The sequence below is a fragment of the Pteronotus mesoamericanus genome, unplaced genomic scaffold (genome assembly GCF_021234165.1).
Source record: "Pteronotus mesoamericanus isolate MK-2021 breed Mesoamerican mustached bat unplaced genomic scaffold, CSHL_Meso_final scaffold_1186, whole genome shotgun sequence".
Lineage (NCBI taxonomy): Eukaryota > Metazoa > Chordata > Mammalia > Chiroptera > Mormoopidae > Pteronotus > Pteronotus mesoamericanus.
In genome coordinates, this window is record NW_026555302.1 from 16,394,514 (window position 1) to 16,412,305 (window position 17,792).

Consider the following 17,792-nt stretch of genomic DNA (forward strand, 5'->3'; position numbering starts at 1 on the left):
GCGTTTTGTCCCCGCCGGCAGGGTGCCCGGGGACTGGGGCGTCCCCGTGGGGCCGCAGAGGGCACTTACAGGGAACCCGCCGCATTTCCGAAACCTGGGGAGAACTGCATTCCTATTAGCTGGCGCTTACGGACACTTGCCATAGGCCCTGTATGATCGCTGCATGTCTGTTACTTAATATGACAACTAACACAGCGGCTTACGAGGTGGCTATATCTGCCCCTTTCACAGGTGAGAAAGTGCTCGGAGGAGCGGAGGGCCTGGTCTCAAGTCCTGTCGGCGCGGGTGCGAGCGGGCCGACGGGGAGAAAGCGGCCGGGGAGCGCCGTGGGCGGCCGCAGCCCCCGCTCCGCTCTCCAGAGACGGGGGACCTGGCGTTCCCGGTGGGCGCTCAGCGGGCATCAGCAGCCAGCATGAAGCCTGGGCAGCTGGGCAGCTGGGCAGCTGGGCGCGGACGGGCGAACCAGAACTGGAGGCGACTGTCCCACAAGCAGGTCCCGCAGGGCAACGTTCGAGAGGAAAGCCCAGGCAGGGACGCAGGGCTCAGTGGGCACGGGAGTTCAGAGGACACTTGTGACAATGAGTGGCTCAAAGGGCGCAGGCTGCCTTAAGGGGAGGTCTGGTCGGGGAAGACCGTGACTCTGGCAGCGGCGGGGGGCCGCACGGCCCGGGGCAGCAGCCTTCACGGAGTGTGTGTATCACGAAAGGCAAACAGACCTGCTCCACCCCGAACTGCAACCAGCACTGACTTGGAAGAAATACTTAATAGGGACGCAGCAGCGACCTGAAGGTCTGACCCTGAGCCCTGATCCAGAGAGAGAAAGGAGGGCCACTAAGCACGAGTTACAAAGAGGGAGATTTTTGGCCCTGGCTGGGGAGCTCAAGTGGTTAGAACATCAACCTGATATGTCAAGGTCGCAGGTTCAGTCCCTGGTCAGGGCACATACACGAAGCAACCAGTGACTGCATCAGTAAGAGGAACCAGCTCTGGCTGGTGCGGCTCAGTGGACTGAGCGCCAAAGGGTCGCCGGTTGGATCCCCAGTCAGGGCGCAGGCCTGGGTGGCAGGCCAGGTCTCCAGTAGGGGGGGGTTGGAGAGGCAACTACACATTGATGTTCTCTCCTTTCTCCCTCCTTTCCCCCACTCCTAAAAAAATAAATAAAATCTTTAAAAAAAGTTACTAGGTGCAACAACAAAGTTGCTGTTTCTCTTCCTCTAAAAATAAAAATCAATAAAAAGGTAGATTTTTCTAAATACAGAAAATTGAGAAGTACTTCACACAACACAGTGGAAATAGATGTGAACAGTAGTGGAAGGGTGTCAGCTCAGAGTCCAGTGAAGGAAGAGGTAATTGTGGGAATAGTGTGTGCTAAGCAGCAGAGAAAGGCGAGCAATCAGGATCAAGGTGAAGGTGCCGGTCTTTGAAAGCTGGAGGGATGTTTTCTCAGCTGAGGCTCCTAGGAAGAAAGACTGGAAAGACTAAAGGAAAGGGAAACTCCAGCTTTTAGGTGAAGCAAGGAGAGGGTGGAAAAAGAGCATAAGGCAAGAGATGAAGTTTTTGCCCCAACTACGGAGACGATGCACAACGTGAGCCGAGGGTGAAGAGCCGTTCAGTGATGGCTCACCAACAATCTTACTTGGTTCTGACCGGCATGGCTCAGTGGGTTGGGTGCCATCCCACAAAACAAAGTCACTGGTTCCAGTCCTAGTCAAGGCATATTATCTGGGTTGCAGGCCGGGTCCCTGGATGGGGGTGTGCAAGAGGCAGCCTATTGATGTCCCTCTGCCTCTCTCTTTATCAATAAATATATAAAAATCTGTTTGAAATACCTTTTCTCATTGATGGGCACAAGAATGCCCATCCTTACACAGGTGCCCTTGGCTTAGGTAGTGTTCACTCCCCTCCACCTCTGGAAATCTGTTCAGCCTTTCTGACATGCTCTCTCCAGCACCTGTTAAATTTCAAGTCTTCATGTTGAAAGAGTGAACTTGCAGGCCCCACCCACCACCCAACAAGAAACATTCCTACAAATGTAGCCATTTATGGGCTGACTAGATAGGAATACACAACTGTACCAATGTCTGGAATTTCTACAAAATTGTTGAAGACTTGACGGAGAGAGGGGAAGGGCTAGAGAGAGAGAATCATCGATCAGTTGCCTGTTGCACACTCCAAACCAGTCGCCAGGATCCTCAACCAGGGACCTCTCACTTTGCAGGATGACACCCAATCCACTGGGCTGGGCTGGGATTTGTAAACAACCCTTAAGGTTCTGCCCCAGGGAAAAGAATTGAGTCCTCCAAGTCCTGTTAAGGAAGAGAGGGTGCTACTTGTCCCATTAGGCTACAGTGAGACACCATCCTATTAGAGAAGGCAGTTCTCGGCACGGACTCCCTTCTCCAGTCCTCTGAACGGGGGTGGGTTAGGTTTGGAGAGGTGGGCTCATGGAAAGAATTACTGCCATGATGCCAAGGCTGCTGGGTGTCAAACCACTGTGGGACAAAGGTGTGGAGAGGACATGGCTCTAGCTGAACTATTGCCTGTTTGCCTTTTGTGGGCTCATGGGGGCGAGACACGTCCCCCTTCCGTTCATCCAGCTACTTTTGGCCGAATGACTCTCCTTCTAGGAAGAGCTAGGGAGCAATCTGTGAAGAAAGTGAAAATATAGGAAAGGTCGTTTAGAGAGGAACAGAGCTCCAGTGGATACTGGGGAGAAAATGGGTGGGGTGGAAATCTCCCCCCCCACCCCCCGCAACAAACATCTATCTCTTCCCTTCACTTTCTGAAGCATGGATGGGTGACAGGTGTCCCCCTCCTCCTTATTGTCTGCCTGCCAAAAACTCTTCGAAGGTCACACTATTTGGCTTTCGCCTTCATGCTTACAGAGGACTTCAACACCTTTAAAATAACTTCTATGTGCTAACTCTTCCTATTATTGTGGTGTTTTTAGGAAAATCCATGTGATCCCTAGGTAGGTTTTAACCATCTCAACTCCGACTTCCAATTTCTCAATTCTGGTAACACGGGTTTTTCTTCTGGCCGCTTCACAGAGAAGGTGGTACGAAGGTACCTTCACGAGCGTGGACACATTGGAGGTGCGCGAGCGGGCCAGCGCTGCCTTAGAGACCTACTGAGACAGGACTGGCGGAACGGCACGGTGTAGGCTTCCGAGACTGGGGGCAGGTTTTGACCTTTGTGCCAAGCTTCCAGAAAACCTGGGTCTGGAGCCAAAAGCACTCTCCTGTTAGCTGCCTCTCTGGGGACGCCTGGCACTTAACAACTTCCATCCTCTTGAAACACTCCATTCCTTTCGATTCTGTGACAATTATCAACCAGTTTTTATTTTTCCTTGTTAATTGTTCCTGTTCAAAGATCCTCCAAGGCCTCCTCTTCTATTTGTGCCTTAAATGATGGAATTCCTAGAGCATCTTCTCATCCCTCTGCTGTTCTCTGGGGAGCTTATCCAAATCTATGCTTTCAACAAGCTCTTAAATGTTCACGATTCGGAATGGCTGGCCTATACGTCACTGGAATGTGTAAAAAGTTTTCTATGAGAGGAATGTATATACACAGTAAAACAAATTCAAACAGTAAAGATAGACCTAAACATGTGTGCTTCATCCCTCCCAGCCCACATTTCATGGTTAAGTTTTTAATGCCTGTGTAAATGTGCAAAAGAGATTGTTCTGCACTTCCTTTCCCCCCACGGGTACATTGCTCTCCTCCAGTTAGATCTGTGTATTCAGCTGTCACTAGGACACCTCCATCTGGCTGTCCCACAGTCCCCTAAAACCCCTTCGCTTGCTGGTGTCTTCTTTTACAGTCAACACCATAAGCACGGTTTATTGTGTTATTACTTATTATTGTAGTATTTTCCAGTCTAACAACTGTAAACCTATTTTTGCCCCACTCTGTACCTTGTGGCTTTCCTGTCATTCTATTTACTTCAGTCTGGGTTCTAACCCAACGGTCTCCAAAACAGATTTCTCCAAAATTACTGACTCCCTTGTTGCAAAATCCAATGGACACATTTTAGTCGCATCTTACCTGCTATGTTACCTTTAACCCTTTGACCACCCACCTTCCTTGATGCTTCCCTCCTGGTTTCCTCCTTTCCTGTCTGCCCCTTTGCGGTTTCCTTCTCACCTGTAACCCCTCAAGCGCAGGTATGCCTCTCTCTAGGCTTCCGTATTCACTTCCATGGCTTCACCAACCACCTCTAGTCACGCGCACACGCGCACACGCGCACACCCACTCACCGAACCTTTCTTTTGGATTCCAAGCCCGCACGTCATTCCATTGTCTAACAGATAACCAACAGGCACCCAAACTCATCCTCCGCTCCGAGACAAAAATGGCATCATTACTCCCCAACTGCCCAAGCCAGAACACTGGGCGACGTCCTGCACCCCTCTCTGCGCCTCACACCCGTTTCCCATCTGTTTTCCCCATCCCACGCCCCTTCGACAGCCATCCCTGGGCTGGGTAAGAGCTTCCCAATTGTTCTCCTTGCTTCTAACTTCGTCCTCTCCAGTCCACAGTTGTCCCCAGGACACCAGTGATCTTTCTAAAGTGGAAGTTTCTTAATCATTGCTCTCACCTCTGCTAAAACTCTTCGCAACCTATCCGCTGCCCTTAGGATAAAATCAACCAATTTACAAGGCCTTGTGTAATCGGGTCCCCAATCTCACAGGCCATTCCGGGCTAACCAGGCCTCCGGTCCCAGTTCCCAAAAGTCCAGGGCTCAGCTCCGGCGACGCTCCCTACAGGAAGCAGGTGCTCCAACAGACAAACGCCCGGGGGGGAATCCGAGAGGGCCGCGAGCAGCGCCTGGCGCCGCGGACCCAGGTTCCTGGACGTCCGGGTTAACAGGAAGCTCGGAGCAAAGGTCAATTCCTCCTCGTGATCCTCCCCCAGTTCACGGCAACCCGACCCGTCCTATTCCGCCCTTAGGCGCCATGGCCGCCAGCCCGCCTTTCCGTGGGTCTTCGAGTCGACACCGCCCGCTCTGGCGCCACCGATGTCTCCACACTCGCGAACGCGGCCCTCTATGCTCCCTTCCGCGGCCCCGCAGCCGCCGGCCGCCAGGAAACGCGCGCGCTGCCAGGCTGCCCCAAAGCAAGATGGCCGCCAGCCTCCATTCTGGCCGCCCAAATGAAGCCAGGCCCTCCCCACGCCGGGCCGCCGCCCGGCTGCCCTCACCTGGCATGGCTCCTCGGCCCATGCCCTACTGTGGCCCTGAAGCCGCCACCAGCCGGCCCGCAGCGGCCGGGTTCCGGAGGCGCTGCTCAGGACGCAGCCTGTCCCCGCCCCGCCCGCCTCCCTCCGCTCCCCTCCCCCTGCCCCACGCCCGCGCCGGCGGCGGCGGCGGCGGCAGGAGCCCGGATGCGGCGCCGGGAGACGGCGGGGGGAGCGGCGCGGATGGATCCAACATGGCGCCGCCGAGCCTGAGCCCGGGGTGAGGCGGCGGGGCGGCCGGAGCGGGGAGGGGGCTCGAGCGGGCGGGGCGGGGCCGGGCGGGGCCGCGAAGGGCTGCGGGCAGGAAAGTGAGGGGCGGTGGCGACGCGCAGCCCGAAGACCCGGGGGAGGGAGGAGACGGCGCTGCCAGGTGGGGGAGGGGCGCGGCGAGGGGCGTGCGGGGCGGCAGGCGGGGCGGGGGCGTCCGCGGGCCGGGTGGCGGGACGGTGGGCGGCCGGGCGGAGCGGGGCGCCGTCCGGCCGGGCGCGGGGCGGGGGCGGAGGGGCGCCGGGGTGCGGAGGGCAGGGCTGTGGCGTGCGGTCGGGCGGAGGCCGGGACTCCCGCGAGGGGCGTTGGAGACGTGGGCAGCGGAGGGTCGGACTCGCGGCGTCTGGGGCAGGGCTGGAAAGTGCTCCACTGGGGCGGCAGGGGCAGGGGCAGGGCCCGCGGCAGGACTCGGGTGGAATAGGAGAAAGCGGAGGTTTGGGGAGTGGAGAGCCTGCCGGTGTGACGAGGTGACGAGAAAGTTTGGGAGGGAGGGCCGTGGGTCGGGACGCGGGACCTGCGGCTGCGGGCCGGGAGGGGTCGGGGCTTCCTCCGCGGGGCGGCAGCGAGCGGAGTTGAAGGCATCAGTTGCAGCCGGTTCCCGCTGCCAGGCCTCCGCTCGTGCTAACGTGGGAGGGCGGTGGGGCGGTCAGGTGGGTTTGCAGAACTGGACTTGGCCGGGCGTTCGGCTGCGTTTCGCCTCGAAGGCTGCCTGGCTTCCTCTCGCCTGTTTTCCCCGGTTAGGGAGCGAAGGGGAAGCGGCGAAGCGGCGTCCGGGAGTGTGGTCGGAGGGCAGGAGTTTTCTGGCTTCCAGCGGTGCGGGAACGCGGGGAGAGCCGTGCTGGGTGCTCGGAGCCCTGCGTGCCCGAGGGGAGGCTCTGGACGTCCGGGAGAGGGACCGGCGCGAAGGGCGGCAGCAGGCTGGCGACATGCCTGCCTTGGTTTCCAGACCTTTCTTCGGCTGTTTGGGTGCTAGCAGGGAGGGGTCAGCATTTATGTATAGAAGACGTCCCTGGTGCACCGTGCGTGTCTTGAGTGCTGGAGGCTGCCCTGCTGCATATCTCGCGCTCTGCTCGGGGAGGGGAAGGGCTGAGATGGAGTTCGCGGGGTAGTTCTGGTCCGATAAGGAGGTGGTGGGTGGGAAGCGTCTTCGTGGCCTGGAACACTTTCCCCGTTCTCCCTAAACGCGATAGCCAACGTTAATATTGTAACAAAATTAGGCGGGTCTCAAGGAACTGAGGATTCAGCTGAGAAGGTGTCGGAGGATAATTGGTTTTCCCACAGGCTGTTGAATCAGGGACCTTTCTTGCCAGGAGCTGCTGAGTCTGGGCGTTTTGGGAGTCGTTTTTTGTGTGTAGATTGGCTGGCTAGTGGAGAGGCGGTGAAGCCTGGCGACTGGGCTGGGGGCGAGGTCTCTGATGAGCGGGAAGGAGGGTCATCTCCATCGGAAGGGGTCTAGGCTTGCGGGTAGTTTTGCAATTAAGATCGACTAACTCGTCGGGTCTTTGAGGTTTCAAAGTAAAGCTTGAATATTGACTGTCTTCCCCTTTACTTGTTTTTGTTTTGCCGCTGGCTTCCAACCTGCTAGGAAGAGACCTGGGACATTAACTTTCTCGCAGAGGTAAGTCTGAAACTTTTTTATGGTTTTCAAAAAACGCAAGGGAGTGGAAATAGTGTGAGAAACTTATTGACGTTGAGCTCGGTAGTGGGGTAAACGGCGGGTAAAATGAGTTCTCGCCGCCCAGCCCGAGTGCACAGGTGCGCTGTGATGAGTGGGCGCAGGTGCGAGGGAGGGCGAGCAGAGCTGGGGTCAGCCCGGCGTTGGGCTGCTGTCAGATAGGCCCCTTGGCTCCAGAGCCATGTTTCGGCATATGGAGCGTTGCCCTTAACTACAGCGTCTACTACACGTTGCCCTGGAAGATAGCGTGCTCTCTCTCCTAGCTCTTCAGGACATCACTTCCTCAGTTCTTGCGCGTTACTTTATTCCCCGGGGACTTCTCAGAGAGTCAGGTACCTCCAGTTTTGTGAAAAGACAGGTGGTATCGCTGGTTGGGATGCACCTCGACCTGGCTGGGAGGTAGAAACCTAATGGAGAATGACCAGTCCAGAGGGAATCCAGTAGATGCACGCAGACCGCAGGTCCTTGGCTGGCTTGGACCTCCTTAAAGAGAAGAAACAAACTGCAGCTCTAACAAATGCAGCGTTTCTTCAGAGCAGAGTGTTATTTTGAGGAAACTGAAGTGGGGACTGATATTTTAGGTTCTCAAATGGACTCCAACCCGCCGGCGGGATCAGAGCCTGTGCTGACCGGAGGGAGTGTCTTGTGGTGTCTGGCATGTCCGAGACACCAAGACCCAGGAGCCCTTGCTCACCTGCTGCTGCTGAGAAGGGGCGCATTCCCTCACTGCTCTGGCACTGCATCTAGGCTCCCGGTGTAGCTTCAGCGGAGCTGCCCTGCTTCAGTGCCACGGAAAGCTGAGTGTGTGTTGGTGTAAGAGGAAGTTGGCCATGTTCTTGTTCTGCTGGAGTTAGATAGGCTCTTGGCATCCCCACCTGGGCTGCGGAGTGAACTCCCCATCCTAGACGGTAATTAGGGGGAGGGCTGCCTGTTCCCCAGCCTCCTGACATGTCTCCCGGGACAGGGCCTTGGGAGACGCAGGCCCCTTCTTCATTTTGCTTCATCTAATGGGTCTGATCAGCAGCCTCTCAAGGAATGGGCGGCTGCTAGTGTAGTGGTAGGACTTTAAAGCTGGCCTTGAGGGGCAAGTGCGGGAGCCTTTGTGTGTGTCTCGCACCGGACGGCACTTCTCCCGTCCTCACAGAGGTCCAGATTGAACTAGGTCAAGTGAGACCTCCCGGGATGGGCAGGGGCCGAGGGCATGTAGCCCTACCACCTGCTGTTCACCTGAATGGCAACAGCAGGTGCTAGAGACCGAGGCCGGAGTGGGATGGAGCTCGTGGGTGCCAGTCGGAGACAGGAGTTAAGCAGGCCCCTGTCTGGCTGGCTTTTGCTTTCTCCCGGACTGGCCCGGTGGGCTCGGGCTTTCCCAGGCCTCGGGTAGGGAGCGGCAGGCCGTCTCTATTCCGCTAGGCCCCTCGTGCTCCCTGTAGAGGAGAGTTTCTCATTCTCGGCACTATCGGCATTGTGGGCCGGATAATCCTTTGTTGTGGGGGGCTGTCCTGTGCCTTGTAGGTCCTTAGCGGCGTCCATGACCTCTACTCCCTGCTTGCCAGGAACACCCTCCCCGCAAGGGCAGCCTGCGCGGTCCACGGACGCTGCCGAATGCCCCTCGGGGGCAAAATCGCCCCTGGTTGGGAACCCTTGACCTTGAAGCTCTGATCACTCCGGGCACCGTAAATGATCTGGCCTCAGAGGCTAGAACTTAAAAGTGGCTGTTTTTTCCCTCAAGTGGAGGGAGTTAACCCTTGGAGAATTGAGGCCTGTTGCAGAATCAGCTCCATTGCTGAATAATTAGGACCACAGTGCTTTCCTGTGTTCTGCCTCATTTTCCAGTGGCCTGTTATTCGGGGCCCTGTTTCTTCATTTCCTGGGGTTTGTGGCCAGGACACTGCGCATTAGGGAGGGCTGCGGCGACCCGGCCTTCTGATTGGTTGAGCGTGAAACCTGCCCGTCTGCTCTTCTGGGGTCCTCATAATCAACAGGTGGCCAGAGGGAACAGGTGGGACGGGGCACAAGGAGGACGAGTCGGGCCTTGAGGAGGCTGGGTTTTCCCAGGCCGTCTGCTAGGAGCCCGAAGTTCTCCTCCTCCCGTCCCTGCACTGGCACCCGGAGGCCGCGTTCGGGAGAACGGGAGGAAGAGACGAGGAAATCCAGTCTAGAGGGGAACAGCTATTTTCCTGGCTGTTTCCGCTGTCTCGGGTGGGGCGCCTCCTAATGAGACGTGGGCTGCGTTTCCTGTGCACACATCAGAACCCGTGGCGTGGCCTGGGGCTCGGCGACTCGAGGGTGGCCCGGCCGCCCCTGCAGTGTGCGCGTCGCGCGCCTCGGCGCTTGTGTCAGGGCCACTGGGGTGAGGCAGAGAGGACCAGGCTCCGTGTGCTCTTGGCGGTTCTGAAATAGCTTATTTTACTCTTTTTTTTGTTTTTCTTTTCAAGGTTTTATTTACTTGTTTTTAGAGAGAGGGGAACACAGAGAGAGGGAGAAAAACATCAGTGCGTCGTTGCCTCTTGCACACCCCCAACGGGAGACCTGGCCCGCAACCCAGGCACCTGCCCGAACCAGGAACCTAACCGGCAACCTTGGTTCGCAGGCTGGCGTGTGTTCTTTTTCTTAAGCCAGGCTCAGTTCTTGGTGTACAGAGGGGACAGAACCGCCTGTCTCGGCCCGAGCGTGGTGCTGGCGAGGAGCAGCTGTACAGTGTGGGGAGCCTCGGCAGCCGCGGCGCGGCGTGCTAACCGCGTCCCGTGCATCCATGTTTAGTGAGGTCCTCTCAGTCTTGGGCTTAGGTGCGCTCGTTTCCTAATGAGTGTTGCTTGGGATGATCTCTGGGAGGTTCGGTGGGGCCCGAATGCCAGGCTCCATCCATGGCTGTGGGTGCTTTGTCCCTCCCCAGGTGCAGGCAGCCTCCAGCAGGCGGTTTAAAGGCCGCGAGCAGTGTCCACGGGGCACAGGGGAGGGCTCCTCGCCCAGCGTGAGGTGCTGAGAGCGGGTGCAGAGGTGGCGTCCGAGCCGACTGGTGGGGGGTCGGGTTAGCCCTCTGAGAGGGGGCGGTGGCGCAGGGTGGGGGGCGGGGGGAGGCGAAGGAGAGAGCCTGAGGGGTGGCACAGGGATGGGCGCTGCAGGACGCGTGCGCGGGGCGTGTGCGGGGCGTGTGCGGGGCGTGCGCGGGGCCGCCCACAAGCCGGTAACGGGGAGAGCAGAAGGCAGGCTACGGGGTTGAAGGGGGGGCGGCGGCGGGTCGGACCGGCTGTGTGGGGAGTGCGGAGTGTCCTCGCAGGTAAGGAAGGCGGTGAGGGCAGGTCTGTAGCGGAAGGGGATGCGGTCTGCTGTGCATTTCGGAGAGCGCATCACCCTGGGTGTGGCGCGGGGTCCAGCGGCCTTCAGACGGAAGGTGCAGGGCGCCCTCAGACCGGCTGCAGGCAGCCGCCAGTGCGAGCTGTGGGGCCCGGCCCGGGCCGGGGCAGTGAGGGGGGCCGGCTGGCCAGCCTAGCAAAGCCCAGGGGCGGGGTCAGCAGGGGTGGTCGGGGGGCAGCAAGGGCGAGGGCGGGAGCGAGCGGGCCGTCCTTGGCGGGGTCCTCGCGTTACCCAGGATGACGGAGCAGCTTTGTGAATCAGACGCCAAATCATGAAACGAAGGTAGGGCTGTGCTCGGTCGTTGACGGGGGGCGGGGTCGGTAAACGGCAGACATGAGGAAAGGTAGGAGGCAGCGTGTCCAGGTGGCGTCTGAACGTCGAGGGGGTGCGAGGACAGTAGGAGAATCACAGGAACGCTCAGGACGGGAAGGCCGTGGCCCTGGCGGGTAGCGCGCTCCGCTCGCTGGAGCGTCGCCCCCAGACGCCAAGGTTGCGGGCTCAGTGGTTCCGTCCCCAGTCCGGGCACACGCAGGCATCAGCCAGTGAATGCGTAAGTGAGTAGAACAACAAATCAGGGTTTCTGTCTCTCCCTCCCTTCCTCTCTCTCTCTAGAACCAATCAATTTTAAAAAACACATAGGAACTTAAAATGTTTCTGGATTTGAATTTATGGGTTTTGGTGAATATTATTCATTAGCCTTCTGAGCGGTTATGCTTCTGGACTCGGTTGGATTGTCGGAAACCTAAAGATAGGGTTATGGAAGGGTGAGTCTGGGCTACAGAGGTCAAGGATGGTTATTTCTTTGAAATCCCTTTCACGACGATTTATTTAAGATTCACAAAGTGATTTCACGTGTTTTTTCACTGGATTTTTAAAAAAGATTTTATTTATTTTTAGAGAGAGGGGAAGGGAGGGAGAAAGAGAGGGAGAGAAACATCAGTGTGCAGTTGCCTCTTTGCCCGCCCCAGCCCCAGGCCTGTGCCCTGACTGGGAGGCGAACCAGCGGCCTTTTGGTCCACAGGCGGCACTCAGTCCACTGAGCCCCAGCAGCCGGGGCCTTCACTGGGTTCTTTACAGGTCTGAGGAGTAGTTCCTTTCAAGCCTGTTTTGTAGATGGGGGCAGGGAGACTTGCTTAAGGTCACACAGTTACACAGTGTGTTAATGATACAGTCAGAATTGAAACGAGTTCTCGCTCCAGAAATTTTTAGTTTCCTACTGTCAGTCCCTGAATCCACTTGCTACAGCTTCCACGTTAAAGAGTGAGCTCGTCCCTTCTGCTGGGCGGTGCCCACGTTTCGGAGGAGAACCGGCTGCGGGGGAGCGCAGGGACCTCGGGCACCGTATGGGGGCGGGGCGGGCTGCCATCAGGGCAGCACCCACGCAGGGTCTGCTGGACGTGTGGCGCTCAAGTCTCACCTCGCAGTCTCACTTGGGCAACGTGACCAGTTCCCGGAGTGTCTTGGACTTAGGGCGCCGCCTGCCGGGGAGTGGGGAGCTCCAGGCTTTACTCGTTAGCAGACGCTTTCTCGGCGCCGCCCTGTGCCCGGCGTTGCGTTAGCCCCGGCAGTGCAGGCGCGACTGAGACCGGTGCTTGCCACCGACGCCCTCACAGGCTTCTCGTCCCCACAGCGTGGCGGGGCTCGCAGGTGCCAAGCAGGGGTTCTGGAAGGCGTTGCGCACCTGAGCCCCCAGCATGGCGGGCCGGAAGCGCCAGGCAAGCCAGGTGTGGCCGGAAGAGCGTGGCGAGCAGGAGCACGGGCTCTACAGCCTGCATCGCATGTTCGACATCGTGGGCACCCACCTGACGCACAGAGACGTGCGCGTCCTTTCCTTCCTCTTCGTTGACGTCATCGATGACCACGAGCGGGGCCTCATCCGGAATGGACGTGACTTCTTGTTGGCGCTGGAGCGCCAGGGCCGCTGTGATGAGAGTAACTTCCGCCAGGTGCTGCAGCTGCTGCGCATCATTACTCGCCATGACCTGCTGCCCTACGTCACCCTCAAGAGGAGGCGGGCAGGTGAGGGCCACAGGCCGGGACGGGGCAGGGCACGGGGCGGGGTCCTGGTGGGAGGCAGCGCTGGCCTGGTGGGGGCCGGGGCGGGCGGCCTCGGCCGGGTCTGAGGCCCGCGGGGGTGCTGGACCGGAGTGGGGTTGCGCCTCCCCGAGTGACGCCCTCTCCCCTGCAGTGCGCCCTGACCTCGTGGACAGGTATCTGGAGGAGACGTCAGTTCGCTATGTGACCCCCAGAGCCCTCAGCGACCCAGAGCCAAGGCCTCCCCAACCCCCCAAAACAGGTGAGAGGATATCGACTCCCCTAATTTCCATCATCAGGAAAGAGTGCACTGGCCGTGAGCAGCGTGGCTCTGTGGGTTGGGCATTGTCCCGCAAAACAAGGTTCGAACCCCAGTCAGGGCTGAGGCCTGGGTTGCGGGCCAGGTTTTCACTTGGGGGCGCATGAGAGGCAACCCAGCCAATTGATGCTTCTCCCTCTCTTTCTCCCTCCTTTTCCCCTTCTCTGAAAATAAAGTCTTTAAAAAGAAAGAAAAGAGGACACAGAACCCAGCATAGTCCCAGCTTAAAATGAAAGGGCACTGCCTCCCCCCGCAGCCCCGTAAAAATCAGGTGAGGCGCTGTTGCGTCCCTGACTCCTGTGGTCACGGCCTCATGGTGTCCTCGCCCTAGGTCACACTGTGGAGCCTGCGTGTCCTGCCCAGGCTAAGGGGTTCCCTCCGTTCCGGGAGCAGCGTCTGCGCTCCCGCGCTCACCCTGCTGTCCTCTCCCTCTCCCCCGCCAGTGCCTCCCCACTACCCTGTGGTGTGCTGCCCCGCCTCCGGCCCTCAGATGTGTAGCAAGAGGCCAGCTCGAGGGAGAGCCACACTTGGGAGCCAGCGAAGACGCCGGAAGTCAGTGACCCCGGACCCCAAGGAGAAGCAGACGTGTGGTGAGAGGCCCCCAGGTCCCCGAGGGGTGCTCCCGGTGCGAGGCCCCCCTTGAGTGCTGGCGCAGAGTGCGGTTTCGTTTTCGGTTACACCAGATCGCAGGGGCGCATCTGGGGGCCCAGGTGCCCCGGCGTGAGGGAGGGTGCAGGCACCTTGTGCCTGTTGACCAGGAAGATGCCTCTCAGAGGCAAGGCGCTGCCCGCGTGATGGGATAATGGGGTCTGGGCACGGCTCGGCCCCGGGCGTCCGCGGGCCCCGCCTCGCTGCTGCTGCTCCGGGAACTCCTCTCGGAAACGGGTCCCTCATGGCAGTCTCTTCCGTGCCTCTCCCCTCCCGCGCAGACATCAGGCTGCGGGTCCGGGCTGAATACTGCCAGCACGAGACGGCTCTGCAGGGCAACGTCTTCTCCAACAAGCAGGACCCCCTGGAGCGCCAGTTTGAGCGCTTTAACCAGGCCAACACCATCCTCAAGTCCCGGGACCTGGGCTCCATCATCTGTGACATCAAGTTCTCTGAGCTCACCTACCTCGACGCCTTCTGGCGCGACTACATCAATGGCTCGTTACTGGAGGCACTGAAAGGCGTCTTCATCACAGACTCGCTCAAGCAGGCGGTGGGCCACGAAGCCATCAAGCTGCTGGTGAATGTGGACGAGGAGGACTATGAGCTGGGCCGACAGAAGCTCCTGAGGAACTTGATGCTGCAGGCTTTGCCCTGACCTCCCTCTCACAGGACGGGCCCCACCACTCACCTCTGGAGCGCGCTCACTGTCCGGGTTTGTTCTCTCCCCTTCCAGCCAATCACACCCTGCCTTTTTTTTTTTTTTTTTTTTTTTTTTTTAAGGAAAAGAAAGGAAAACGGAAGTGGTGTTCCCCGCCCCTCCCTGCACCCACGTGCCTGGGCTTCCCGTGTCCCTTTCCGCTGGCCCCACGTGTCTGCAGCAGCCTCGCCCCTGAGCCGCGAGGCAGATGCGTGGGGGAAGCTGAGTCTGCAGGACAGTGTCTGTAAGGGACTGAGGCGAACCCTGCGTCCGGGGCACGGGGCTGTCAGTGCTCCAGGCTCTAGGAGGGCTCTTGCCTGTTCGTCTGAGAAACCAAAGGGCTGTGAGTAAGGGAGCTGTGTTGTGTGGAAGGTGAGACTCTGAAGTGTATTTTGGAAATTAATCACCACCCTCTCCCAAATTACAGAATTTTTTAAAAAGACGCTGTGGCCCTTTCCACTCTCTCCTGGGCTCCGGTGCTGCTGCTCCGCCTCGTTCCTTCCTTTCCCCCACGCGGCCCTCCTTGCCGCCACCCAGCCCTGGGCGATGGGCGGGCGCACCTGCTGGGGGGCGGTGCCCAGGCGGAAGCACTGCCCCTCAAAGGGGAGGGGGCGCGATGCTCGCCTTCCCTGGGTGAGTGACACAGACAAGGGGCCCCACGGCCTTCCCCTCCTCTCCTGGCTCGGACAGAGGGCGGTACAGGGGAAGTGCAGTAACGCGGCACCAGCTCCCTGCTGTGCCCCTCCCTGTCCACACGCACTGAGTGTCGCACTTTTACTGGGTAGGAGGCCGAGTGAGCCCGCGGGCCGAGAACCGGCGCCCAGGCCAGCGGGTGCCGCGCCGTCTCCTCCAGCTCCCAAAGGAGGTGTCAAGACAGACTTTATGATGATTATATTTTTTTTCAATGCCAGTGCTGCTCAGCCCTCAGCATAATTTCAGTTTTCATGAAATAAACAGTGACTGTATAAAACTCCACCTTTTTGAAACTAAAATCTGAGCTCAGGTGACTTTCTTTCCCAAGAAGCTGAGCCCGTGTTCCTTTGAAAGAGTCACGGTTCTCCCAGTGCGGGGTTGGGGGGTGTTCCTGCGTCCCACCTGCACGTCCCAGCCGTGCCGCTCACAGCGGGCAGCCCAGGCTGCTGTAGAGGTCGGGCCTGCGGTGCTGGAGCACAGGCAGGTGTTGGCGCAGCCGCCGCAGGTAACCAAGGTCGATGCGGGCAAGGCAGAGGCCCGGGCCCTCTGAGCAGCGGGCCACCACCGCGCCCCAGGGGTCCACCACCATGCTGTGGCCGTAGCTCGCCCTCTTCTCGTGGTGGCGTCCACACTGCGCTGCTGCCACGACATAGCACTGGGTTTCGATGGCGCGGGCCCGCAGCAGCACCTGGGGAGGAGACGTGCAGCCGTGGGTGGGGACGTGCTGGCCAGCCTGCCGACCGCGACCACGCTCATCGTCTAGGAGCGGCTGACGATGTTAACTGCTCCTCAGCACAGGCGAGTTAGGCCACGATCTTGGGAATGAGTGTTCCCACTGGGTCGGAAGGGGCAGGAAAGCTGGCTGGCCGGGCCCGGGGCAGAGAGCGAAGCTAAGGGAAGGCCTGGTGTGCCGACCAGGGGCTCTTACCTCCCAGTGGGCTGGGCCTGTCACAGATCCAAAAGCTGAGGGGTAGGTGAGTATTTCTGCTCCAGCCTGAGCCAGTGCCAGAGAGAGCTCCGGGAACCGCATGTCGTAGCAGACAGCCAGGCCGACCTGGGGCGAAAGAGCTGTCCTGCTGTCGAGCGCAGAGCCGCTCCCAGTCCCCGCTCCCGCTCCCGCTCCCGCTCCCGCTCCCGCTCCTCTGTGTGTGGGCCCTCCGGCTCCGCCCCCTCCCTGCTCCCCGGCCCCCCGCCCGCTCCCACCTTGCCAGCCGGGGTGCTCACGGGCGACTCCAGGCGGGGCCCAGGCGAGGTGCAGTCGCTTTCGCGCATGGGCCCCTGCCCTGGGATCTCCACATCGCACAGGTGGGTCTTCCTGTAAGTGGCCACTACCGACCCTAGAGGAAGGAGAAGGAGTATCTGGTGCTGGTGCTCCAGAAGCCCAGCTTGGCTCCTCTTCTCCCAAGGAGGAGTCCTTGGCCAAGGAAATAAGAGTTAAGAAAACAAATCTGGAGAATCTTCATTTAGGCGGAAGAGGGGTGAAGTCTCACCCTTGCTGTTCAGAAGCACATGGCAATTGTAGATTTTCTGAGTCTGCTCCCAGTCATGGCCGCGCTCGTGGAAGCCGCCCAAGGACAGCCAGAGTCCACATTCCCTGGGGGGAGGGCGGACACTGGCGCTCTTCCCAAGGCTCCGCCCTCGCTCCCAGCAATCCAGGGGCACTGCCCGGCACGGAAGACCCCCCCGCCCTTCCCTGATACCTGGCGAGCTGGCTATATTCGCCCAAAAGCTCCCCTCCCAGTGGCTCAGACAGGCGTAGAGTCTCGGCAGGGTCCCGTGCAATGAAGTCAAATGCCTCCGGCAGGAAAGCCAGACAGGCGCCCAGTCCGGCAGCCTCTCGCACCAGCTCAGCACAAGCTTTGAAGTTCTGCTGCTTGTCTGGTGTGGACGTCACCTGGCACACAGCCACCAGGGGCAGTTCCCGGGAGGAAGAGCTAGCCATGCCTCTGGGTCTGTGAATGGTGCGGGCGGGACTCGGGTTTCCCAGCCTGGGGAAACCGAGGTGCAATGACAAGGGGCTCAAATCGGGAGGCAGGAAGGCTGAACTTCCTCTGGCTCTGTTGTCACAGGCACAATGGCCCGCCCATCAGGTGTCCGGTGGAGGGCTGGCACCCCACTGTTTCCCACCACCACTTATTTCACAAACATTTATTGAGCATCTATGTGCCAGGCACTGAGGATACAAAACATGTTACCTGGGCCGAACACAGGGTATCCGCAGGCCGGGACACAGAAGGAATAGGAGGTGATGAGCAGGCCTGACCAGGAAGCTGAGCCTGAGGAAGGCGAGAGATGAGGTCCGACCCCTCCCTCACGCAACACTTCCAGGGTTCTCTGACTTCGCCCTTCACACCGTGAGGCTGAATCGCAGCCCTGCCGGTGAAGACCCCCCAAGTCTTCCAAACACTCTTAAGTAATTACGGGCGACAAGAAGAGATGATAAGGTGAGAAGACAGATGACACCTGCACTTCCAGCGACCTCGCGTCGCCCTGAAGCCCTGTCCTCAGCCAAGCGCTCGCTGCTCAAAAGGCACCTCCCAGAAATTCCTCGGTCTCCCCCTTTCCTCCGGACCGTGCACCTGCACAGCTGGATCGCGCACCCAGGATCTCTGCAGGGGCGCCCGCCCGACCCCACCGCCGAGCGTGCCCCGCGCCCTTCTCCACTCAGCCCGCCCTCCCCCGGGGTGGCGTTTCCGTGGCACAGGTGAAGGCACGGCAGGTGGGAGGCACCGCGCCCGCGGCTCAGGGAGCAGGTCCTACATGGAGACACAGCCAGGGCCGTTCGCGAGATCCGCCGCGCAGCGTGTACTGCGGGCGGAGGCGCCCGGGACAGGGGGCGGGACCCAGAGACCGGAAGTGAC

General features: G+C 59.5%; 2 protein-coding genes across 7 annotated transcripts; one reads left to right on the forward strand and one right to left on the reverse strand.

Moving 5' to 3' along the window:
* Window positions 1–5,230: 5,230 nt before the first annotated feature.
* DEDD (death effector domain containing) lies at window positions 5,231–14,678 on the forward strand. 3 transcript variants are annotated; one of them, XM_054587875.1, is made up of 7 exons: window positions 5,231–5,458; window positions 7,091–7,123; window positions 7,762–8,088; window positions 12,168–12,556; window positions 12,726–12,833; window positions 13,334–13,480; window positions 13,820–14,678. In XM_054587875.1, exons 4-7 carry the CDS (start codon window positions 12,232–12,234, stop codon window positions 14,194–14,196), a joined length of 957 nt encoding a protein of 318 aa, XP_054443850.1. In that variant the 5' UTR covers window positions 5,231–5,458; window positions 7,091–7,123; window positions 7,762–8,088; window positions 12,168–12,231; the 3' UTR covers window positions 14,197–14,678. The 3 variants fall into 3 exon arrangements, with proteins under 3 accessions (XP_054443850.1, XP_054443849.1, XP_054443851.1); XM_054587874.1 differs by lacking the exon at window positions 7,762–8,088; XM_054587876.1 differs by lacking the exons at window positions 5,231–5,458; window positions 7,762–8,088 and adding an exon at window positions 5,542–5,608.
* A 418-nt stretch (window positions 14,679–15,096) lies between these two features.
* On the reverse strand, window positions 15,097–17,759 carry NIT1 (nitrilase 1). 4 transcript variants are annotated; one of them, XM_054587871.1, is made up of 7 exons: window positions 17,692–17,759; window positions 17,127–17,207; window positions 16,632–16,883; window positions 16,422–16,525; window positions 16,135–16,268; window positions 15,860–15,985; window positions 15,097–15,619 (listed from the first exon to the last, which is right to left on the reverse strand). In XM_054587871.1, coding segments are annotated over exons 1-7 (963 nt in total). In that variant the 5' UTR covers window positions 17,694–17,759; the 3' UTR covers window positions 15,097–15,355. The 4 variants fall into 4 exon arrangements, with proteins under 4 accessions (XP_054443846.1, XP_054443845.1, XP_054443844.1 ...); XM_054587870.1 differs by having other exon boundaries at window positions 16,156–16,268; window positions 16,632–16,919; XM_054587869.1 differs by having other exon boundaries at window positions 16,632–16,919.
* Between the last annotated feature and the right edge of the window lie 33 nt (window positions 17,760–17,792).

Bases quoted from the DNA above. Each gene is read 5' to 3' on its own strand.
- DEDD (XM_054587875.1), top strand. From the start codon at position 12,232: ATGGCGGGCCGGAAGCGCCAGGCAAGCCAGGTGTGGCCGGAAGAGCGT. The intron at 12,557-12,725 runs GTGAGGGCCACA...TCTCCCCTGCAG, and splicing joins CCTCAAGAGGAGGCGGGCAG to TGCGCCCTGACCTCGTGGAC. The intron at 12,834-13,333 runs GTGAGAGGATAT...CTCCCCCGCCAG, and splicing joins TCCCCAACCCCCCAAAACAG to TGCCTCCCCACTACCCTGTG.
- NIT1 (XM_054587869.1), bottom strand. The intron at 16,526-16,631 runs GTATCAGGGAAG...CCCTCCCCCCAG, and splicing joins GAATATAGCCAGCTCGCCAG to GGAATGTGGACTCTGGCTGT. The intron at 15,986-16,134 runs GTGGGAGCGGGC...CTTTCGCCCCAG, and splicing joins TGAGCACCCCGGCTGGCAAG to GTCGGCCTGGCTGTCTGCTA.